This window comes from Rhinolophus sinicus, linkage group LG03, assembly GCF_036562045.2.
Source record: "Rhinolophus sinicus isolate RSC01 linkage group LG03, ASM3656204v1, whole genome shotgun sequence".
NCBI lineage: Eukaryota > Metazoa > Chordata > Mammalia > Chiroptera > Rhinolophidae > Rhinolophus > Rhinolophus sinicus.
The window spans coordinates 63,214,119-63,234,135 of NC_133753.1; the positions used below are offsets into that span (position 1 = coordinate 63,214,119).

The window sequence follows — 20,017 nt, forward strand, 5'->3', positions numbered from 1 at the left end:
AAGCAGTGAAGGGTGGTAGGGGTGAGACATAGGGGCACTGGAATTCCCTTGCACAGGTGAGGTCAACATAGGGTGTCCAAGCAAGGTAGGGTCAGTTTCATCAGACACAGGAGACAGAGATGCTTCTGCTGGAATCGGAGGCTCAGTGGAATTTTGAAGTTTGTACTCAGAGTTATCAGAATCTTCCCAAATGTTGCTATTCAATTTTGAGGAGTTCTACCTTTTCCCAGTTAATGCCCTAAATTCACAGACCTGATGAGACTGTGATTTCAACTTATGGCCTAATTCAGCATACCACCAAATCAGACTGTCATCTAATTTTCAGCTACAAGGACTTTGCAGTTACAACAGATATTAAGAGATTTTTAGGTCTGTCATAGAAACCTACTAGGTTTCTGACAGAAAGAAACCTCCTAGGTTTCTTCAGCTAAGAATTTAAAGCCCTGAGATTGCTGTTTTCTTTAGATTCTTCATAGCAGTTGGGCCACCTCAGAATTTTGAATTCTGTACCACAACCACGCTGTGCTGTGGTCCCACCACTTGGTCTGCCAGAGCCATGCTTTCAATAGGCACTTTATTTCAGTTGACCACAGGTAGTAATTTAAGTAACTTTGCCATGGAATGCCGTGGCTTATTACTAGTGGTATTAGTTTGCTAAGGCTGCCATAATAAAATACTACAGACTGGGTAGCTTAAGCAACAGAAATTGATTTTCTCACAATTCTGGAGGCTGGAAGTTGAAATCAAATATCAGCAGTTTTGGTTTCTTCTGAGACATCCTTGGCACAGATGGCCATCTTCTTGCTTTGTCCTCACATCGTCATCTCTCTGTCTGTCCTCTTCTTAAAGGACACCAGTCAAACTGGATGACAGCTCACCCTAATGTCCCCATTTCAACCCAATTATCTCTTCAAAGGCTCTATCTCTAAATACAGTCATACTTTGATGTACAAGGGGTTAGGGCTTCAGCACATGAGTTTGGCGGGAAGGGGGTGGGGGGATACAATTCAACCCATAACACTAATATCTCATTGTCTAATGATAATCAGGTCCTCACTGCCTTCAAATCCAACTAGATCAGCTAACCACCCTCATATTCCCATCCATGAGGATCTGCTGCTTATATTCACTTCTGATACCAATGACTATATCAACCAAGACTCAACGGTAGCTAACAGAAACAACTGGCTATTTTAAGCAGAAAGTAAATGACTTAATATGGGGGAGTTAGGAGCTTACAACATCATGGGAAGGGCTGAGGTAGCAGGTTCTTGTGTGGGTGTTCAGTAATGACCCAAAGAACAACACTGCATAACTGTATGGCCAACACAACTTCCATCTCAGCTAGAATCAGGAAGCTGGGTAATTAGAAGTCACTGTGGCAACTGCTGGGCTCCAGGATCATGCCACCTTAGCTGCAGTCTAGCGATCAGGAAACCATTGCCCTAACTAGTGTGGCTCTAGAGCCATTCATTCTACAGCTGCCAAATCCATACCAGCAAAATGGGAAACTCAGTTCTGAAATCAAGATACCTGTAAGTGCATCTGATTGGTGAAACCTGAAAGAAATCAGAAACTAGCTACATGGAAGTCTGCGAAATGGAGAAATGTAGATTTTAGCTTTCTAGTTATTTCAATAGCCAAAAGCCCTCTAGAAAGAGATTGGAACAGAAGCAGAACTAATATACTATATTTGTTACACAAAGCTAATAGCGCCTTGACCTCAAAACACAGCAAAGATAGCCCAGAAAAAAAGAAAACTACAGACAAATTTTACTTATGAACACAGATTTAAAATTTTAAATGATCTATTAATAAAGTGAATCCTCCAGGATAGTAAAAAGTAATATATTGTGACCAAGGGGAGATATACATACATATATACATACATACATACTTACATATATGTGAGTGTGTATATATATATAAATATATATACACTCATTTGTCAAACTGCAAAGCCTTTAGAACAGTCTCTTTTTAATTCATTTTTCCTAAATTCTTGACATATAGTAGCAGCTCAGTAAATAAATATGTTTTAAGTTTATGATGGTGCTACCACAACTGAATTAATTTCTCCTTATTATCTATTGATCTTTTATTTTCATGAAAATAATGCAATTTATTTTTCATTGAAAAAAATAATCTACATAAAACAGTGATAATGATATAGTGAAAATTGAAGCACCTGGCATAATCTTATATTCCCTTAGTGAAATAACATGAAAAAACAGAAATCAACAGGCAAAACCAGGTTGAAATACCACTGGAAAGTGTGTTGAGAAGTGATAAAGATTCTGTAGGTATATGAAAAATGTTTTAATCCTCAGAGATTTTTTTTCACCTAGACCCTGATTATTAAATGATTTCTGATTCTAAGTTAAATTACATGTTAGACTTATTTTTATTCCCCCCTTCTTCCATGGCCCCCCACCGCCCCCACTCTGGTTCAAGCCGTTGTTTCTCAGTCTAGTTGTGTAGGACACAGTTCCCTGGCCCAGGCTGGTATTATGAGCCTTGCGCTCCCCTTGGCTGAGGCAGTCAGTCGCTGGTCGTTGGTTGGCTGCTCACAGCAGCTCACAGCAGCTTCACCGGCTGCCGACCGCTCACCTCGGCTGCGGTCGCTCATGGCAGCCCACGGTAGCCCACGGCAGCCCGGGGCAGCCCACAGCAGCCCATGCCAACCTCCAGCTGCTCACCGCAGCCCAGCTCCAGGGAGAGCCATTGTTCACAATCTTAGCTGTAAAGGGCATAGCTCACTGGCCCATGTGGGAATCGAACCAGCGATGCTGGTGTTATGAGCACTGTACTCTAACCAACTGAGCCAACTGGCTACCCCATGATTGTAGTTTTGAACAGACTAAATATGAGGTTCATACAAATCTACTCAAGGAATGATAAATAACATATTGAGGGTGCATTCAAGATATCTTGATCCTTGGCTTACCTTACAGTGCTTGGCTTACTTGTGAGGACATCGGGAACTTCATACCTGGGCTTCAGGGGAGTTTCTTCATTGATTTTAAGCCTGAAAATATTTCCCTCCATACCATAAACTTCAGCCAAAAGAGGAACCTGGGAACAGACATATGAGATTAGTTTCCACAGGTTACCCCAGTGATGGTCAGTTCTACCATCAAACGACAATAATTAGAAAACTACATTTAAATTATTACAGGCCAAGCAAACTGGAGAATAATGGCAGTCATGAAGAAAAAAAAGTTATCCAATCTATACACTGAGGGCACCAAAAAAGTGCATACAAGTGGACACTTTGGTCAATGTTGCTCAAGCAGTAGTTCGCAGGAATCAGAAGTGTCTGGACGCTGATGGTAACCACTTTGAGCACCTCTTATAATTGCAGAAGTCAAACCTGACTTGTATTCGTCTTTTGTTATCAGAACATATTATATTTTTAATACAGTTTTCCTTTCTAAAATGTGTATACATTATTTGGGCACCCTCTGTATATACTTGCTTGATACCGGTGGTAGACACAGGAAACACCTATGTGTTTTATGGTTAGGCAGACATATAATTGTCCAGACCAGGACCTTTAAGAGTGAAAGGGGTCTCTATTAATTATATTGGACGACAGGCATAAACTCAAACTGCTCTTTGAAAATTGGGACATATGACCACTGTATCTCTGACAAACTACAGATATCTTGAGAATAAGAGTTTGGTGTTAAAAGTAGTGTAACGATTCTGGCTGAATGAAAGATGAAGGGTAACAAGCCACAGAATAGAACAGAGAGTAAAATGGTAGTCATTGGGGTTCTCTAATGTAGATGAATGAGGCTTGCTGCTAAAATCAAGGTACTTCCTATACACCTGGTATGTGGCCTGGGGAACTTTCTCAAGAGGCTGGGGAACTTAGGTAAAACTCTGCCTACAATGGGAGATGGAAGCATCGTAGAACTATAAAGAGAATACGGAATTTGAAAAATAAGACACAAAAACAACAAAACCCAAGAGTAGAAATGGCTGGGTTTAGGTTACAAAATGAGGTATCTAGATGAGAGAAATATTTTATGACTGGTTTTAACTAGTGTCCCATGCCACACTAGTCGATTGCAAATCCTTCATCAAGTGTGATGCCAAATTCTGGTTACTGCTGGGTACATCTGGTGTTACTATAGGGTCTGCTAAAGAAAAGGCTAAGCTGCGTAGGCTGTGTGACATAGTCTAGAGCAGGGGTGTCCAAACTTTTTTCAACGTTTTTCACCAAGGGCCATATGCGGTAAATTACACAAACAGCCGGGTCACTCACTCGAGGTGAAGTACGTATTGCCTCACCTGGTTTATTTAAGTAAACTAAATATGTTTTTGGAATTTGCTGCGGGCCAATTAAAAATGGATTGCGGGCCACAGTTGGCCCGCGGGCCTCAGTTTGGACACCCCTGGTCTAGAGCAAGTACAATGTGCTACAAGTAACAGATAGGAAGTACGGAGAATGTCAAAGAAGCACCAAAAGAAAACGATATTATTGGAACCCTGCTTTTGGGAATATAGAAAAGTAATCAGGAAACTTAAACCGTGACATGGCACTAAAGAGTGGATCTGGTAAATAGTGCAGTGGTCATGGCTGCTTTTCCAGACATTCGTAAGACAAGGTTATGATGTAGTAGTGATCATACTGTAATTATTTTTCCCAGTTTTACTGGAATATAATTGATGTTATATAACATTGTCTAAGGTATACAATGTATTGATTTGATACACTTATATACTGCAGAATGATTATCACCACTGCGTTAGCTAATACCTACATGTCTCATAGTTATCATTTCCTTTTTGTGGTGAGAACATTTAAGATCTCTCTTAGAAACTTTCAAGTATGAGTATTATTAACTATAATCACTGTTGTACATTAGATTTCTACAAGTTATTCCTCGTATAGTTGGAAGTCTGTACTCTTGGACCAACGTGTCCCCTTTCCCCCATCCCAAATCATACTGTAATTATTGCTTACACGTTTAATGTTTTATATTCGAATTCTGTGCCATCAGAATTCTAAATTTGAAAATATGTCCAAATATAAAGCTGAAATCCTGCTAGAATATGTATTCTCTTCCAAATTAGACATATATTTCCATTGCTCTCTCAAATTCAATTCAACTAACATTTATTTGGCAATACTGGGATGTGCTGTTTGCTGTGAAAAGAAAGGATGGCTAAAGTCTTAAGGGGATTGTAATTGAGAGGTGACAAAACACATAGACAGTACACATAAAGCATTTTATGTTGAGAGAGGACAAGGGCAGGGCTGTGGGAGAACAAGGAAGGGGAATATTAGTGATGACTATAAGGAGAGGGCTTCTGGGACAGCTCCCTGGAGGAAGAGGGTCTTGAGCAGGGCCTTTGGGTTGGCAAAAATGGGCAAGACCATGCAAAGCAGAGTGTACAGAGGTTGTCTGTCTATGTATGATTAACAAATTACATCTAGTTTATGTACTCAGAGATCCTCCCATTTTTAGTAAAACAGCTTTCTTAAAAAAAATTTTTTTTTGAAAACAAAGACTGGTCTGTATGTTCTGTTCTTGAGGTTGCATGCCAGGAAAGAATCCTAACTATAAGAGGTAGCAAAAACCTTGCTATTAACATAATGACCTTATGCAACCAAACATACAAATCAGAGTCAAAGCCCCATTCTGTTGTCATTTAAACTTAATTAAGCAAACAAATTTTTCCAATAGGTACACCTTTTCTCAAGGTCAATATTTAGATTCATTCTTATCTCTTATCACCAACAAAGCTTCATGTTCCAAGCACATAATTTCCTTAGACCTTAGTATACATTTGCTCCTATGATCTGGCTCATGTTTTTAGTGGCTTAAAAATTTTTTTTTTAATAGCAGCAGACTCTCAAAAGTCCAATCAATAAAGTTACTTGGGTTGAAGATAGTGGGGAGCAGCTCACAGGCCCTACCTTTAAGCACCCCCTTCCCTCCCTGCATTGAGCCCTGAGACACTTCCATGGAATCCTCAGGGCTCTGTGGATGACAGTTAATAAATCACTTCTCTGGGCTTCTGAACTACCAGTTATTGCCCAATTATTCCATCAAAGCCTTGTTTTGTCAAAAAGTCTGAACACGAATGTTATATTCTTCTATCGAAAACATTAGGCATTTTTAGGTAGTCCTGTTCTTCTCTAAGGAACTGTTTGGACATTTATTAAACAATACTGGTAATATACAAATAAATTATCCATTCTCTTCCTCCTATTAGTGATGATCGGAATTGACAATGAAAAAATGTTAAGCAGGTAAGTTACAGAAGTGCGATCGCTTAAACTAAGAATTATTTAGTGTTAGTACTTAGATAATAGTAGCGGTTACACTCGGTTGCAAGGTGGATCATGTAAATAAAGTGAAGAAGCATATAACTAAACATTTTAAATGAGATGAGACAGCATGGGTTTTACTCCCTTAAAAATATTTAAGATGTATAAATATCCACCTACACAGAGAAGATGAGATAAATCCCCAGAGAAAGAAATACATTTTGGAGGTTCCTTTTAGTACCACAAGTCTCTACTTGGTTTTTCATAAACCTTTACTCAGAGGCTTACATCTCATAGTCTGAGAAAGAGTATTAATTCCCTTTTCCTATCTTATTTTTCCCATACTCAATACAAAACCTGGTAGTTTGTCATCCATAAGTTTAGTTTTTTTGGCCACATAGGCAAAAATATCAGGTTGTAAAAACGTCTATGTATTCAAGCAGTGGACAGATCACAATTATATTAGAACAAAACTTTTTGTTTACCCACAACTGGGAATCCCAACTAGTAGACTGACTGAGTTAACAAACAGCCCTAGAACACATATTTACATGGCAGTGGGTATTAAGAAGGGAAATTAGGACCCCATCACGTTCTCCTTGATGGGTAAGTCTCGCTTTTCCTCCAGCATCGGGTCTTTCCTCTTTAAGGAACGGTTAAGCTAAAAGGCCTACAAGAGTGAGCAATGACCTCTTCTAGCTGTTGATCTGAATCTTCCAGGATTCAGAGAATGCTCTAAGCATTCATTAAATTGCTGTAGGGCACCAACGGCCCCTTCCACAGTTGCAGCCAGTCCGTTTCTTGCAAGCACTGATTCTCTATTGAGAATGTTGGCAATTTCGCGCTGGGCATTAGCCCGTTCCTCAAGGACAATTAGCCTGCCCAGGTGTGCTTCTGATTGTTTGGCTAGTTTCCAAATTAGCTGCCTGTTCCTGGCATCTCTGCAGAAATAATATTGGCTAACAAATGGTAGTTGTGCCTCATCCATTGAGGAGGTAGCTGGCTGGGCAAAGTCTCATTTGCATCAGGCTTAGATGAAGAGGCAAGGGGTAACTTCATGGAGATGCTCAGAGATATCACCACACCTTTAGAGAAGCTGCTAGAAGTGTTGTCTCTGTTGAAAACCCAAAAATAGGCTGCAAAACAAAAATATACTGCCAAATGGTCATGAGAAAGCATCAAAATTAGCAATATAAAGTATGTCAAAGACAGGTCTGTTGCTTTTAGCTAGACTCAGAAGATGGCATAAATTCCTTTGCTCTGATGTCACAAAACTAGGTTTTCTCAATCCAGGTCAAATTTTCACTGAAGGTAAAAAATTGGTAATAGCAGAAAGAAAAAAAAAAAAACCAAACAGTTCTAAAAAAGCAGTCAACACTTTATTCATAACTCCTTTCTTTTTAGATTTTTTTCTGGAAGCTTCTTTATCAAATATCTACCTGATTATTCCATCATCAGAAATAGGCAAGATACTACACTGGGACCCGATGTGAGAAAATGTACACATCTGAACCTCCAACCAGCTTTTCTTCAAAGCCTAGATGTTCAGAGCATGTTCTGGAGATAATACACAGGGCAACACTTGAACTTGTAAAATTACTGTGTCCCAAGCACGATATGTTTAATACGGACGGACTGAATTATTACCCTCCCTCCCCGCAAATTCACATGCTGAAGCCCTAGCCCTCAGTGAGATGACATTGGCGACGGGGACTTTGGGAGGTGATGAGTTAGATGAGGTCATGAGGGTGGAGTCATGATGGGATTAGTGCCCTTACAGGAAGAGACCAGAAAGCTGGCACCCTCCACCATGTGAATATACAGTACAAAGATGGAAGTTTGTAAGCCAGGAAAAGGTTCCTCACCAGACACCTAGATCTTGGACTTCCCGGACTCCAGAACTGTGAGAAACAGATGTCTGTTGTTTAAAACACTAGTCTATGGTATTTTGTTATAGCAACCTGAACTAAGAGAATGTTGAATGAAGCTTGGTTCTGTTTCCTGGTTGCTTTTTAAGAGGCAGATCGGGAGGAAGGTTTTCAAAAATTAACAACAGATCTTGCTGACAAAGTTACTACTGTAAGAGTTTCAGTGGTGTGGGGGCAGGCAGACACTAAGAGTGCTGCGTTTGTCAGAATCTGCCTCATCAGTGAAATCTGAGAACTGCAGCTGTGAGCTGAATACGATCCTCTTAGACTTTGGGCTCGTCTCTCTGAACCTGAAATAAAAAGCTGTCATTCTGAATAAGTGGATGTACACAGCTTGTTTTAAATCTCTAGACCACACCCATGTCATATCCTATTGTGAAATCACCTGTGAAACATCCATCCCAGAAACCACCTCTACTGAAGGCTCCCTGACTATGACTGAGCAGGAGACAAGCTTCAGACCTTTAGTGATTACTGTCTGGATCTTTGTTGTCCCTACCAAACTGACAGAGGGCATGAACTCTTAAGTCCCTAATAGGCATCTCAAGTCCAAGAGAGTAGGAAGTCATTACAATGGAGTTAAGCTCAGAATTTCAGTGTCACCTCCCAAAACATATACATTTGCATGTATCTGCCTGAGATCAGAGCATACAGATTCCCTAAGCAGCCCTGATATTTCTAATACCTGAAAATGGAGTCTGTTCCAAGGGGTCCTCAAAGTTCTCGGTCTTGAGAGCCATGTTGCTGATATCCTGGGTAACTTGCCCTTGCTTGTTGGGCCCCTCAGCTCCCTTCTGGGCCATGTGCTGTCTTGTGCTGAGATCCCATGGGTCCTCCTGGACTGTGGCTGCTTTTCCTTTGAAGGCATCCAGATCTGGTAGGCTCTGTTTGTGGCATCTGATCTGAACAGTATTATCCCTCACAATTTCAGGATCCAAAGACAGGTGTGTGCAGAGAAACTGATCTATAGTCTTGTAAAAGGCCGTATGTGGGGCTCTACCACTCACTACACTGGTCGCAAGCTGCACTGAGAATTTGCATGTTGGCTCACACTAGTATGCAGGGGGCTTTTGCCTCATTTGCTTTGCCTCAGCATGTGTCATCATGACACTGGATTGTTCAGGAGATGCTCAATATACTAAGCCTCCCCAAGGACGGAAAGGGATTCTTGCCTTGACCTTGGAACAGCTACAACTCTCTGGGGTTAGATACATTGGGGACAAGAAGGAAAATGAGCAAATGACAGGAAAAATGAGACAGGAAAGGTGCCTGACATCTGGTAGCAGGCCTAATGACTGCTGGAAGGTCTCTGGTGGACTCCTTGCATTTCCTGGAGCTAACTGCTTCTGCTGACCCTGAATACAGGGGGTTGGCTGGGTGTCCGGCTATTATACCACATGCAAATGGAAGATAGTTCTCTAGAAAAAAAAATCAGTGCTACCCCATGTTTTCCTATGAACAGCCATCAAACTAGGCTACAGAAGGATGTATAGTTTGGAAGACTTGGATCAGCAGTAGAGGACCTATGACTTCATGGTTACCATGAGCTGAGAATTCAAAAGAGGTAAATTCCTTCAGAAAAAAACTAGATGGTATAAACAGCAGCTCTAAGTTTTGGAGAAAGGCTAACCATCCCATATGTGTAGTTAAGAGAGATGAACTAAGTGTACTGTTACCGTAACTATATCCTTAAGTAACCAGAAGTTGGGGACAGAGAACAGGGATAGAGAACACAGAACCATTGATATGATTCTAGCCTCTATTTTGAATTTGGGCAAGAAAGCCCGAATTCCACACCTATGAAATAAGCTCAAATCTCTAAAACTTCACAAGGAAGGCAGCCTTCCTCACTGTGCAATTGCTCTTCCTGAGAATCAAGTCGGGATGCTTTGCTAAGTTAAAGGCCTTACAAATGCTATAGAAAAATCTCTGGTGTGCTGGGGTCGTTTTTGTGCTGTCTTCTCTGAGGAGATCCCTCATTGCAGCACCACAGGGCCAGAACTCCGGTAGTTACAAGGAGAGCGCTCACAGCTTTGCAGTGAAAGTGGAGACTTTTTCTCAGTCTGCTTCCCAGAACTGGGATTTGGTAGAGTTGGTGGAGTTACTATGCAAGCTAGTAGGGACCTAGACCACATACATGGCTTTAACGATGTCTTTCAGTTACATGAATTACCAATTAAGCCAGGTTGGTCTGGGAGGCCTTAGACACTCAGGATGCCTTTCCAAGATGGGGGAGGATCTGCAAGGGAGGGTCAGGTCGGGAGCATCAGGTACTCGTGCAGAGTCATACTTCCTAGCTCAGCGCATAGCACTTCCTCCATGACTGGCCAATGTGTATCGGCCAGTAGTTTGGTGACTTGACAGGTGAAAAAAAGAACTTAGGATATAGTACTGCTCTAATCGTTTCAGTATGCAATAACTATAGTGCTATGCTAGGTAGTGAAGCAGCTCAGGAGATGGAACATTTGTGACTTAGGTTTTTCAACTACATAGTCCCTTGCTCCCCTGGCCCACCCACATTTTCAGGTTTAGACATTCCCTGAATCTGCACCATGCTCAGGCCGCATGCTCAGCTATATGCTGTATAATAGTGACAAAGTATGGGTGCTTGATAGAGTCAACAGATGCAAGTGAAAATTCTGGTTAATACCTGTTTCCCTGAAAATAAGACCTAGCCGGACAATTGGCTCTAATGCATCTCTTGGAGCAAAAATTAATATAAGACCCGGTATTATATTTATATCATATCTTATCTTATCCCCGGTCTTATATTATAGTAAAATAAGATCCGGTCTTATATTAATTTTTGCTACAAAAGATGCATTAGAGCTGATTGTCCGGCTAGATCTTATTTTCGGGAAAACACAGTAGCTGTAACTAGTAAAAGATACTGATTACTAGCTGTGACTTTGAGCAAGTGACTTTTTATTTATTTATTTATTTATGTATGTATGTATGTATTTATTTATTTGCTTATTTACTTATTTACTTATTTATTTATTTATTTATTTTAAGGGGAATAGGACTTTACTGGGGAACAGTGTGTGCTTCCAGGCCGTTTTTCCAAGTCAAGTTGTTGTCCTTTCAGTCTTAGTTGTGGAGGGCGCAGCTCAGCTCCAAGTCCAGTTGCCATTTCTAGTTGCAGGGGGCACAGCCCACCATCACTTGCAGGAGTCAAACCGGCAACCTTGTGGTTGAGAGGACGTGCTCCAACCAACTGAGCCATCCGGGAGCTCAGCAGCAGCTCAGCTCAAGGTGCTGTGTTCAATCTTAGTTGCAGGGGGCGCTGCCCACCATCCCTTGCGGGACTCGAGGAATTGAACTGGCAACCTTGTGGTTGAGAGCCCACTGGCCCATGTGGGAATCGAACCGGCAGCCTTTGGAGTTAGGAGCATGGAGCTCTAACCGCCTGAGCCACCGGGCCAGCCCCGAGCAAGTGACTTTTTAGATTTCAATTTCTTTATCTGAAAATTGGGGCTAATACTATGTATTAAGAAGACTGAAAGGAAATAACACTTGTAAAACATCTAGGGAAGCATCTGATACACATGCAGTCTGTATGTTGATATTAATTTTAAAGTAATATTAGTATAGATATGAAAAAGATTACATCACTTCTCTAACAAAGTTTATTTTTTAGAGCATACATAGTTTTAATTAGCCTGTGTGGAAATTTAATTCATTCAACTCAAATAAACATTGAAACAAATAAGTCTCTGTAGAAAATACTTCTATCTCACCTTAGTTACTTCATTGATGATTTGGAACTTGGTGCTGTCTTTGCCTGTTGTGGCTGAGTCTAGTAATGCCTGATAGGTGGACTTCTTGGACAGCTGCTGTTTCTGACGCCTACACATAGGAAGTATACAGATGCCTCAGAATTATATGTGGCTGTTAGCATCCAATAGACTATATTATCATGGGGAAGTCATTAAAATTTTTCATGATAGTAAGTGAATTCGGCACAGACAGTACTCCAATAAAGTACTAACAGTAGTACTTTGTTAATAGAGTGCTAATAAAATTAACACTAATAAGAAAAATACTAATAAAATTATTCAATATAACACTGCTCAAGGATGGTATTTTGTAGGATGGTATTCACTAGCTTGTTAATTTCACTCCCTCTTTCCATGACATGTACACTTTAATAGAAACTCAATCAATTCTAGTGGAGATCCAATATAACCTAGTGGTTTAACAAGGTGACCAGGACTTCACTAAAGAATTCCCTCTAAGGTACTTGTTCAGAATGAAAATGACATAATTTTCTTCCTTTAGAGCAGTGTGAATAAATTAGAAAGTTGTAATATATGATACAATTTTTTGGTGATTTCAATTTCAGGACCACATAAGGCACTGGGGAAATAGGCCATCTTATATAGTGAGATGGAAGTAAAAAATGATATAATCCCTACAAGGGATATCTGGTCATAGTTAAAATTTCAAATACATTTACTCTTTGACCCAGTAATCCCACTTCTGGAAATTCATCCTATAAATATGCTTGCATGTGCAGGAAATGACATACACGTATAGCTTTTCATTGTGGCAGTGCTATTATAGCAAAAGATTGAAAACGACCCAAAAGTCTAGGAGTATGAGAAAAACTGAATAAATTATATCTACCCAGCAGAATACTATGTAGCTGTAAAAAGAGAGGACAATCTCCATATATTCATGCAGAGCTCTTCAGAATAAACTATAAAGCAGGGAAAAAAAAAAGGCACACAACAGTGTATACAGAAAGCTACTTGGTGTAAGAAAGGTGGTAATAAAAGAATATTTGTAGTCACAAAAAGAAATACTGGAAGGATTAATAAGAAATCACTAAATCTGGTTACAAGGACAAGATATGGAAAGGGGCAGAAAGGGAAAAGAATAAATACTTCCAATGTACATATTTTTAATATTATTAATTTTTGAAATATGCAAACATATTATCTCTGCAAAGACATAAAATTTTAACATAACAGTTTAAAAACACTTTGACTTTCAAAATAAAATGCCTGTTTACTGAAAAATTTAAATAACAGAGTAATAAGTATATAAAGTTAAAAGCGAATGGCTTCTATCTGATAAATTCCTTAATCAGTGAATTTCCTAATTGACTTTTTCCTTGAACTCCTATATCAGAAATGTATTAAACATCAGTTTTGAAATACTGTCAGAAACGTTTTGATCTAGGTAATACTTTTCCACTTCTTACCTATAGAAAGCAATCTGGCTGCAGTCTTTGAAAATGTCTTTATCCACAGCTTCATCTTCAACACTAAACAAACACATTTGAAGAAAGTTAATTCACCCAGAGTTTGTGAATCCAATTTTTGAACCTTCTCTAAACTATGGTATGAACATGGGAAATAAACCTCTCCAATGCAAAACTGTATGCCATAACATAACATCATAACACGTGTGCTGCAGAGTAAGATCCTTTTGTCAATCATCCAAGGTAAACAACAAAACATCAAGTTCTGGGATTATTCTGAAAGCAATAGGAAGAGAGCACCGTCACTTATGAGTAAGGATTCTTTTAAAATAATGAGTGAAGGCAATGACTACAACAGTAACATTTGAAGGAGCAAAAACAAACAAAAAAACTCAAATCAAACCAACAAAAACAACCCCCGTACTTATTATTCAACAAAATATTTTCAGAATATTCTAACTGACTGCTGGGCCCTGAGGAAGATATAAAGGACTGTGTTCAAGATGTCTGCGAGAGCCTAACCAACAATCACAACAATCACCAACAACCTGACAAATACTGTAATACAGGTATGTGCAAGGTGCTAGAATAAGAATAGAGACAGGTGTAGAAGAAAAATGGTTAGCTTTTTAAGAAGATGCTAAGTGAAATAAGTCAGATGGAGAAAGACAAATACCATATGATCTCACTTATATGTGGAATCTAAAGAACAGAATAAATGAGCAAACTAAACAGAAATAGACTCAGAGATATACAGAAAAAACTGAGGGTTGCTAGATGGGAAGGGGGTGGGGGTGAGGGAGAAGGTGAAGAGATTAGAAAGCATAAATTGGTAGCCACAATATTGACACGGGGATATGAAAGACATTTTGGGGAATATAATCAATAATGTTATAAAGATTTTGTAGGGTGTCCGATAGGCACTTATTTTATTAGGGAGACCACTTCGTGGACGGTTTAGATGCCTGACCACTGCGCTGTACACCTGAAGCTGGAGATGAATAATATTGAATGTCAACTATAAATATATATATATAGTCACAGGATGTGGAGTACAGCATAGGGAATAGAGTCAATGGAATTATAACAGCTATTTATGATGTCAGAGGGGTAGAAGAATGGGGGAGGGGGTTATCACTTTGTGAGGTGTGTAAATGTCTATTACATTGTTCTTGTACTCTTGAAACCAAAAAAAAGAAGCTGATAACCTAGATATCAGTTTTTTAAGACCAAGTTTCCAAAATAGCTGTTTCTAGAATAAACCGTGAACAAGATTTATGTATATTGCTACTTGAGATTATGTATTTAACACATGCCAGTTAAAACAACTACAGGGTATAAGAAAAAAACATTGGTTTTCATGCAGAGGTGTGGCTGAATGCAGCTGTGGTCAGTATGTCCATGATTATGTAGGAAGCTATGATTGAACACCAATTTCAAAATATTATGAAAACAAGCCCAGACGGATACAGTCGGTCATACTAAAAAGGTAAATCCTTCATTGACTCAGTCATCACTTTTCTTTTAATCAAATGTGCAAAGAGTAGAAAAATTTGCAGTCTCCTCTTTCCAGCTTTGAAGAATGTGCTCTGGTGTAATATGGGAAGAGGTGGGTATAGCTGAACTTGGTAAGCAACGTGCTTGAAATTCATGTGTTAGAGTTCTGATCACAACTTCTCCAATTTTGTTAACCATCCTGAAAGTATTTTATGAAGGTCTAGCTATTAATATCAACTAATACCTGGGGAACTGAGGAAAAAAACGATGAAGTGCACAAATATAAAACATGCAAATAAGAAGTGCAATCAAACATTCAATAAAACCTTCAAAGCCAGAACCTGCTCGACCACTTGGGCCTTTACCTGATTTCTTCCTTCGCGGCTGCTTCCATGGCTTCCCAGTCTCTTGACAGGCTCCCGGCTCTCAGGCCAAGGACCCGTGCGATCTTTTCAAAACGCGATAGGCCTCTTTCTAAGTTACCACTAGCACTTCATCACCTTCAAGTTTCTTGGAAATGGGAAGTCCCCTCCAGGTCCTTAAGGAGTGACCAATCGACCCTTGTTGTTCCTGTATTTCCAGGGCCAAACAAGTGTTTCTACCGGGATTTATTTCGCATACTGTTCTTCGTGATGACTGACTGATGAGGAACTTTCATTAGGAACCGAAACTGTCTTTGCAGCCGAGGGGGCGTGTACGCAGAGCCCTACAGGATGAAAACTCAAGAGCGTGAGAATCGAGAGCCTGCCGGATTTGGGCTAAGCTTCTACGGGTCCATCTCAGTGACAGTAACGCCATACATATTTAAAACTGGTACACTTTCTCCCCGTTTTTGGCTTTGAGTGGAAAGGGCCGGCCGGGTCTTCGCTGGAGGTTTATGTACTCTGGCCAAACTCTACAGTAGCATCATGTTTTTCAGGGCTAGAAGGGGCTGTTTAAAGAGGTTATCTATCACACCATCCAGTTTAGCAATCGCTTATACTGCACCACCACCAAATTTCATTCTTTGCTTAAATACCTCCGGAAACCAAGAACTCACTACCAGACGCCAAACAAACAGGCAGCCAGACTACGGATTTCCCAGACTTTTAGTCCCGAAGTCTGACTTTGACTTGGAAGGGATATAAGGGACTGGAGCGAAAGGCGGGAAGAGAGAGCCAAACACTACATGCTCGTCGGTGCTTGCCTCGTCCCCAAACCCTTTTAGGGCTGGGAGAGAGAAGAGCCGACCGAGGCGGGGGTGGCTCTTGGCGATCATCCTAACTCTCCAAGGTGACCAGGTTCTGACGAGATGACGCCTGCGCAGTATGTCTAAAGCTGCACATCAAGTAGTGACGTCTATCGGAAGGAGGGGCCGCTGGGTCGCAAAACAAACGAGTCTCGCGAGGTTTCGAGGACCCGGATGATCCGGCCCCCCCCAGAGCAGAGCCGGAAGAGGGCGGGACGAACCGGAAGAAGGTGAAATGCTTTCGGTAGGCACTCCATGGCTGTGAAGATGGCGGCGGCTGCGTGGCTTCAGGTGCTGCCTGTTATTCTTCTTCTTCTGGGGGCTCATCCGTCCCCATTGCCGCTTTTCGGTGTAGGACCGGCACCCGTCGCTGCAGCCGACCGATCCAAGTGGCACGTCCCAATACCGTCGGTGAGTGTTCCCGAAGCAACTGAACCCACAGGAGCAAGGGGTGGGGCTACGGCGGCCCAAGGCGTCCATGAAGGTTCCGCAAAAGTCCGCTTCCAAAGGGGTGGGATCTCCGGGAGCGTCTGTGTTGCTGGTTAACAGGGACTCACCTCTCTGGAGCCGAAAGCCTTGAAGTTCTTGTGGGTAGATTAGCGGGAATGTCAGGGCAACTTCAGGAGCCGAGAGGAGTGGTGGAGCGGTTTCTTAGAAAAGTCAGAGAACTTTCAATTCCTGACTGAGACGTGTAAACTTGTATACCCAGGTGGAGAGTGGTTTCTCTTTCAGCTGGAGTTTCACAGACTCCAGTGACTCTGGGTTTCATGAGAGGGATATGTAAATAGACGTCTTTCTTTTACTCTGCACTTTTTTTGTTACTGGATAATTCTACTTAGGAAGTTGTATGATTTCGTTTGAACTTTGAAATGATTATTCTAAGCTTTGCTGTGTGATTAGGAAGTCTAAGCATTTAAAAAATGTATTCGAATGCGAGCATGGCTAAAATGCAAAAAAATAGTATTCTAAAGTTTGTTACGATAAGGCTAGTCTTTCCTTTGGACAATTAACTAGAGCGGTTTACCCTTTCTGCTCCTCCTCTGCCCCCCTTTAAACTTCATCTGGGTAAGAGCTAGAGTCCTGGGAGCAGACAAACGTCAGAGGAAGGCAGGAAATGCCGAAAAGCATTATTAGTCCTATTAAAATCACCATCGCCTTTTTGTTTCATTCTGTTCTGCTCACTGGTTGTAATGTCCAAATCTTATTTGAGCGTTTATATGGCGAGCATTAAAGTCTTTGTTCGTTTGGTGAAGATCTTCAGGTTCTCAGTTTTAGGTATTGTTACTAAAATGAGTTAAATCTGGCAATCTGCTCATAGAATAGTTTATTTGAAGAAATGATAGGTTATCCTGGACAGTGATTAGTGAGTGAAGGGGATGAACTGATTAAGGAATATCTTCCATGAAGGTTTAAGTTAAATCGAGCCACCTAGCAGCCTTCCTTCTAGAGTCCATGCCTATGGCCTGTGGGGAAAAATGTATCAAGCTTCAAAATCCTGCAGTTTGGATATGGTTGAATTTTACTAAAAGGAACGATATTGATGTCTTTTTTGTTAATAAAACTAACTTGAACACTTCATAAATTTAGGTTTTTATACCAAGTATATTCTGCCTTGGGAATTAAAGTGATCTGATGCTAATTCTCTTTCCTTTATCTTTGCAGGGGAAAAATTATTTTAGTTTTGGAAAGATCCTCTTCAAAAATACCACTATTTTTCTGAAATGTGAGTTTTTGCATTTCATGAAGTTTTTGTTTGAGTTTTTGAGTAATCTTTAAACTTTTAAAATACCTGTTTTCTATTTCTGATGACTTACTCTGAAATTTAAGTCCTGAAATTTAATAGTCTCACTTAATAGATTAAATTAAATAGAATAATTTAATAGAAAATAATTTAATAGAAAATTTAAGTCTGAAATTTTTGGGTGTAGTAAACACCAAAAAACAAGATAAATATTCTGTATACTTACAGAATATACAGTTGACCGTTGAACAGTGAGGGATTTAGGAGTGCCGTCTCCCTGCACAGTGGAAAATCCACGTATAAATTTTGATGCCAACGAAACTTTAGTTGCCGCTCGGTATCTGCAGAGGATTGGTTCCAGGACTCCCTGCAGATACCCATATCCATGGATGCTCAAGTCCCCTCATATAAAATGGTATAGATCAGTGCATGCATTCTGCCCTCTGCATCCATGGACTCCTAACTGCTGATGGAAAACAGTACAGGTATTGAAAATCCCTGTATAAGTAGACCCAGCGCAGTTCATACCATGTTCAATGGTCAGCTGTATAGTTAGACAAATTACGTTGGTTGATTGCCTGCATGGTGTTTTAATCTTTTGCTACCACTGATTTTGCTTTTGTGTGCCTTTTAGATGTTTACTGAATACGTAGACCATTGGCTCTGAATGAATAGGTTCAGTAAATCTTTTATTTACAAAAGGAGTATTTTACCACTTGGATCTTTGCAAGAGGAAACTCAAAGATATTATCAGGAAATAGGGATTATATAGAACAAAACCAGTTGGTCCAGTGGAAAAACCACTGTATCTGAATCCAGAATATCCCATTGTGTATTAAAGAAAAGCTTCCTTTTATTTCTGAAGTTACTTTAGGGAGCAAATTATCATGGGCAGCTCCATTTCAAGATCAGGGATAAAAATCCAGATCATCCATGTGGCTTCTATGCATATCTGTCTCTGTGAAAATGTAAAGTTGGAAGTTATAGTTGGATGATTTTATTCTTTTAATCATTTAGTAAGTAGTTATTAAAAACTTACTGTGTGCCAGGCACTGTTTTAGATAGCAGGGAAGTGTTAGAAAAGGTCCCTTCTCTTACTGAGTTTATATTCTACTGGGGGTGAAGGGGGCAGGTACAATTTCTGTGAAGAATATATTGTGTCTGTGAAAAAATAATCCCCTGACTAATGACTTGAAGTTGATCTAAATCAAATCTACTCTGACACACTGGTCTTTCTTGTGAGGTAAGAGTAACTTTTAGGGGTAGCAGTGTTTTGTCTTTTGGAATAGTCTTACAGCCTGTATGCTATTCTTTCTTTTTAGTAGGTAGTCTTTTTCTCATCTATATTTTGATCTAATGGTGTTTTGCCAAGTTAGGCTGCGTATTTTGAAGTGTCTACATTTCATTGTTTTTGGAGGATTTGTGGCTCCTTAAAATTTACATTATCTTTTACTTCTGTGCTTTCTAATACTTACCTTGTCTCTAATTTTATTCTTTTGTGGGTATGTTATATAGCTTTTTATGAAATTGACAGGACCATTTTCATTATCTCTTAAAGCCATCCATTCAAAATTCTAAATGGTGTCTTTTAATATAAAAAGTATTTTTGTAGCCGAATTTCTCTGCAGATCTTCTGATTTGGGGAATTCTTACAGGCTTTTATTTAATTAATCCCGTCTCTGTGTGGTTCTTCTGAATAGTTCATAGCAAGGTTGCAATATCCTTTTTATCATTCATATAAATTCCATTTAACATATCAGATTTTTGTATATTTTAATTGAGCCTGGTAAAAGTGTGTCACTTAAAAATTAGTTTGAGAAAACTATTTAAAACAAAGAAAAGGGAAAGGTTATAACTTTAGCTGTACTGCTTTTGTTAAGAACCAAAAGTAGGTTCCTAGATGCAGTAGTTTATCTTTGTCACATTTACATAAAGTAGGTATCTCTAGTATATTTTCCCTTAAACAACTAGAATCAAAGATAAACAGCAATACTGACTTTCCCCAGGTGAGACAGTTAATCAGTCATATTTACGCTGCTAGGTGTTCAGACTAATGCATTGGTCTTCTAGAATATTGTGTTCTAAATGTGTTTAATGAGTTATATGAGGCTTTTATGATTTCATGAAG

At 39.8% G+C, this 20,017-nt stretch overlaps 2 protein-coding genes across 10 annotated transcripts in view; one reads left to right on the plus strand and one right to left on the minus strand.

Annotated features, from left to right (window-relative positions):
- GANC (glucosidase alpha, neutral C) overlaps positions 1-15,570 on the minus strand; it is a 62,080-nt gene extending 46,510 nt beyond the window's left edge. The window contains exons 1-4 of one of the 4 annotated variants that reach the window (XM_019725410.2): positions 15,286-15,570; positions 13,424-13,486; positions 11,955-12,063; positions 2,948-3,075 (exon numbers count right to left, since the gene is read on the minus strand). In XM_019725410.2, coding sequence (XP_019580969.2) covers positions 2,948-3,075; positions 11,955-12,063; positions 13,424-13,486; positions 15,286-15,314 — 329 coding nt within the window. In that variant the 5' untranslated portion in view covers positions 15,315-15,570. Of the gene's footprint in view, positions 1-2,947; positions 3,076-8,899; positions 9,117-11,954; positions 12,064-13,423; positions 13,487-15,285 lie in introns of those variants that run through there. The other 3 variants (XM_074327869.1, XM_074327867.1, XM_074327868.1) reach the window with 3 other exon arrangements.
- Positions 15,571-16,340: 770 nt separating this feature from the next.
- Positions 16,341-20,017, plus strand: part of TMEM87A (transmembrane protein 87A) — a 36,101-nt gene continuing 32,424 nt past the window's right edge. For 3 of the 6 annotated variants that reach the window (XM_019725414.2, XM_074327875.1, XM_074327873.1), the window contains exons 1-2: positions 16,342-16,559; positions 17,811-17,871. In XM_019725414.2, the coding sequence (XP_019580973.1) occupies positions 16,404-16,559; positions 17,811-17,871 (217 nt within the window). In that variant the 5' untranslated portion in view covers positions 16,342-16,403. Of the gene's footprint in view, positions 16,560-17,810; positions 17,872-20,017 lie in introns of all 6 variants that reach the window. The other 3 variants (XM_019725416.2, XM_074327872.1, XM_019725415.2) reach the window with 2 other exon arrangements.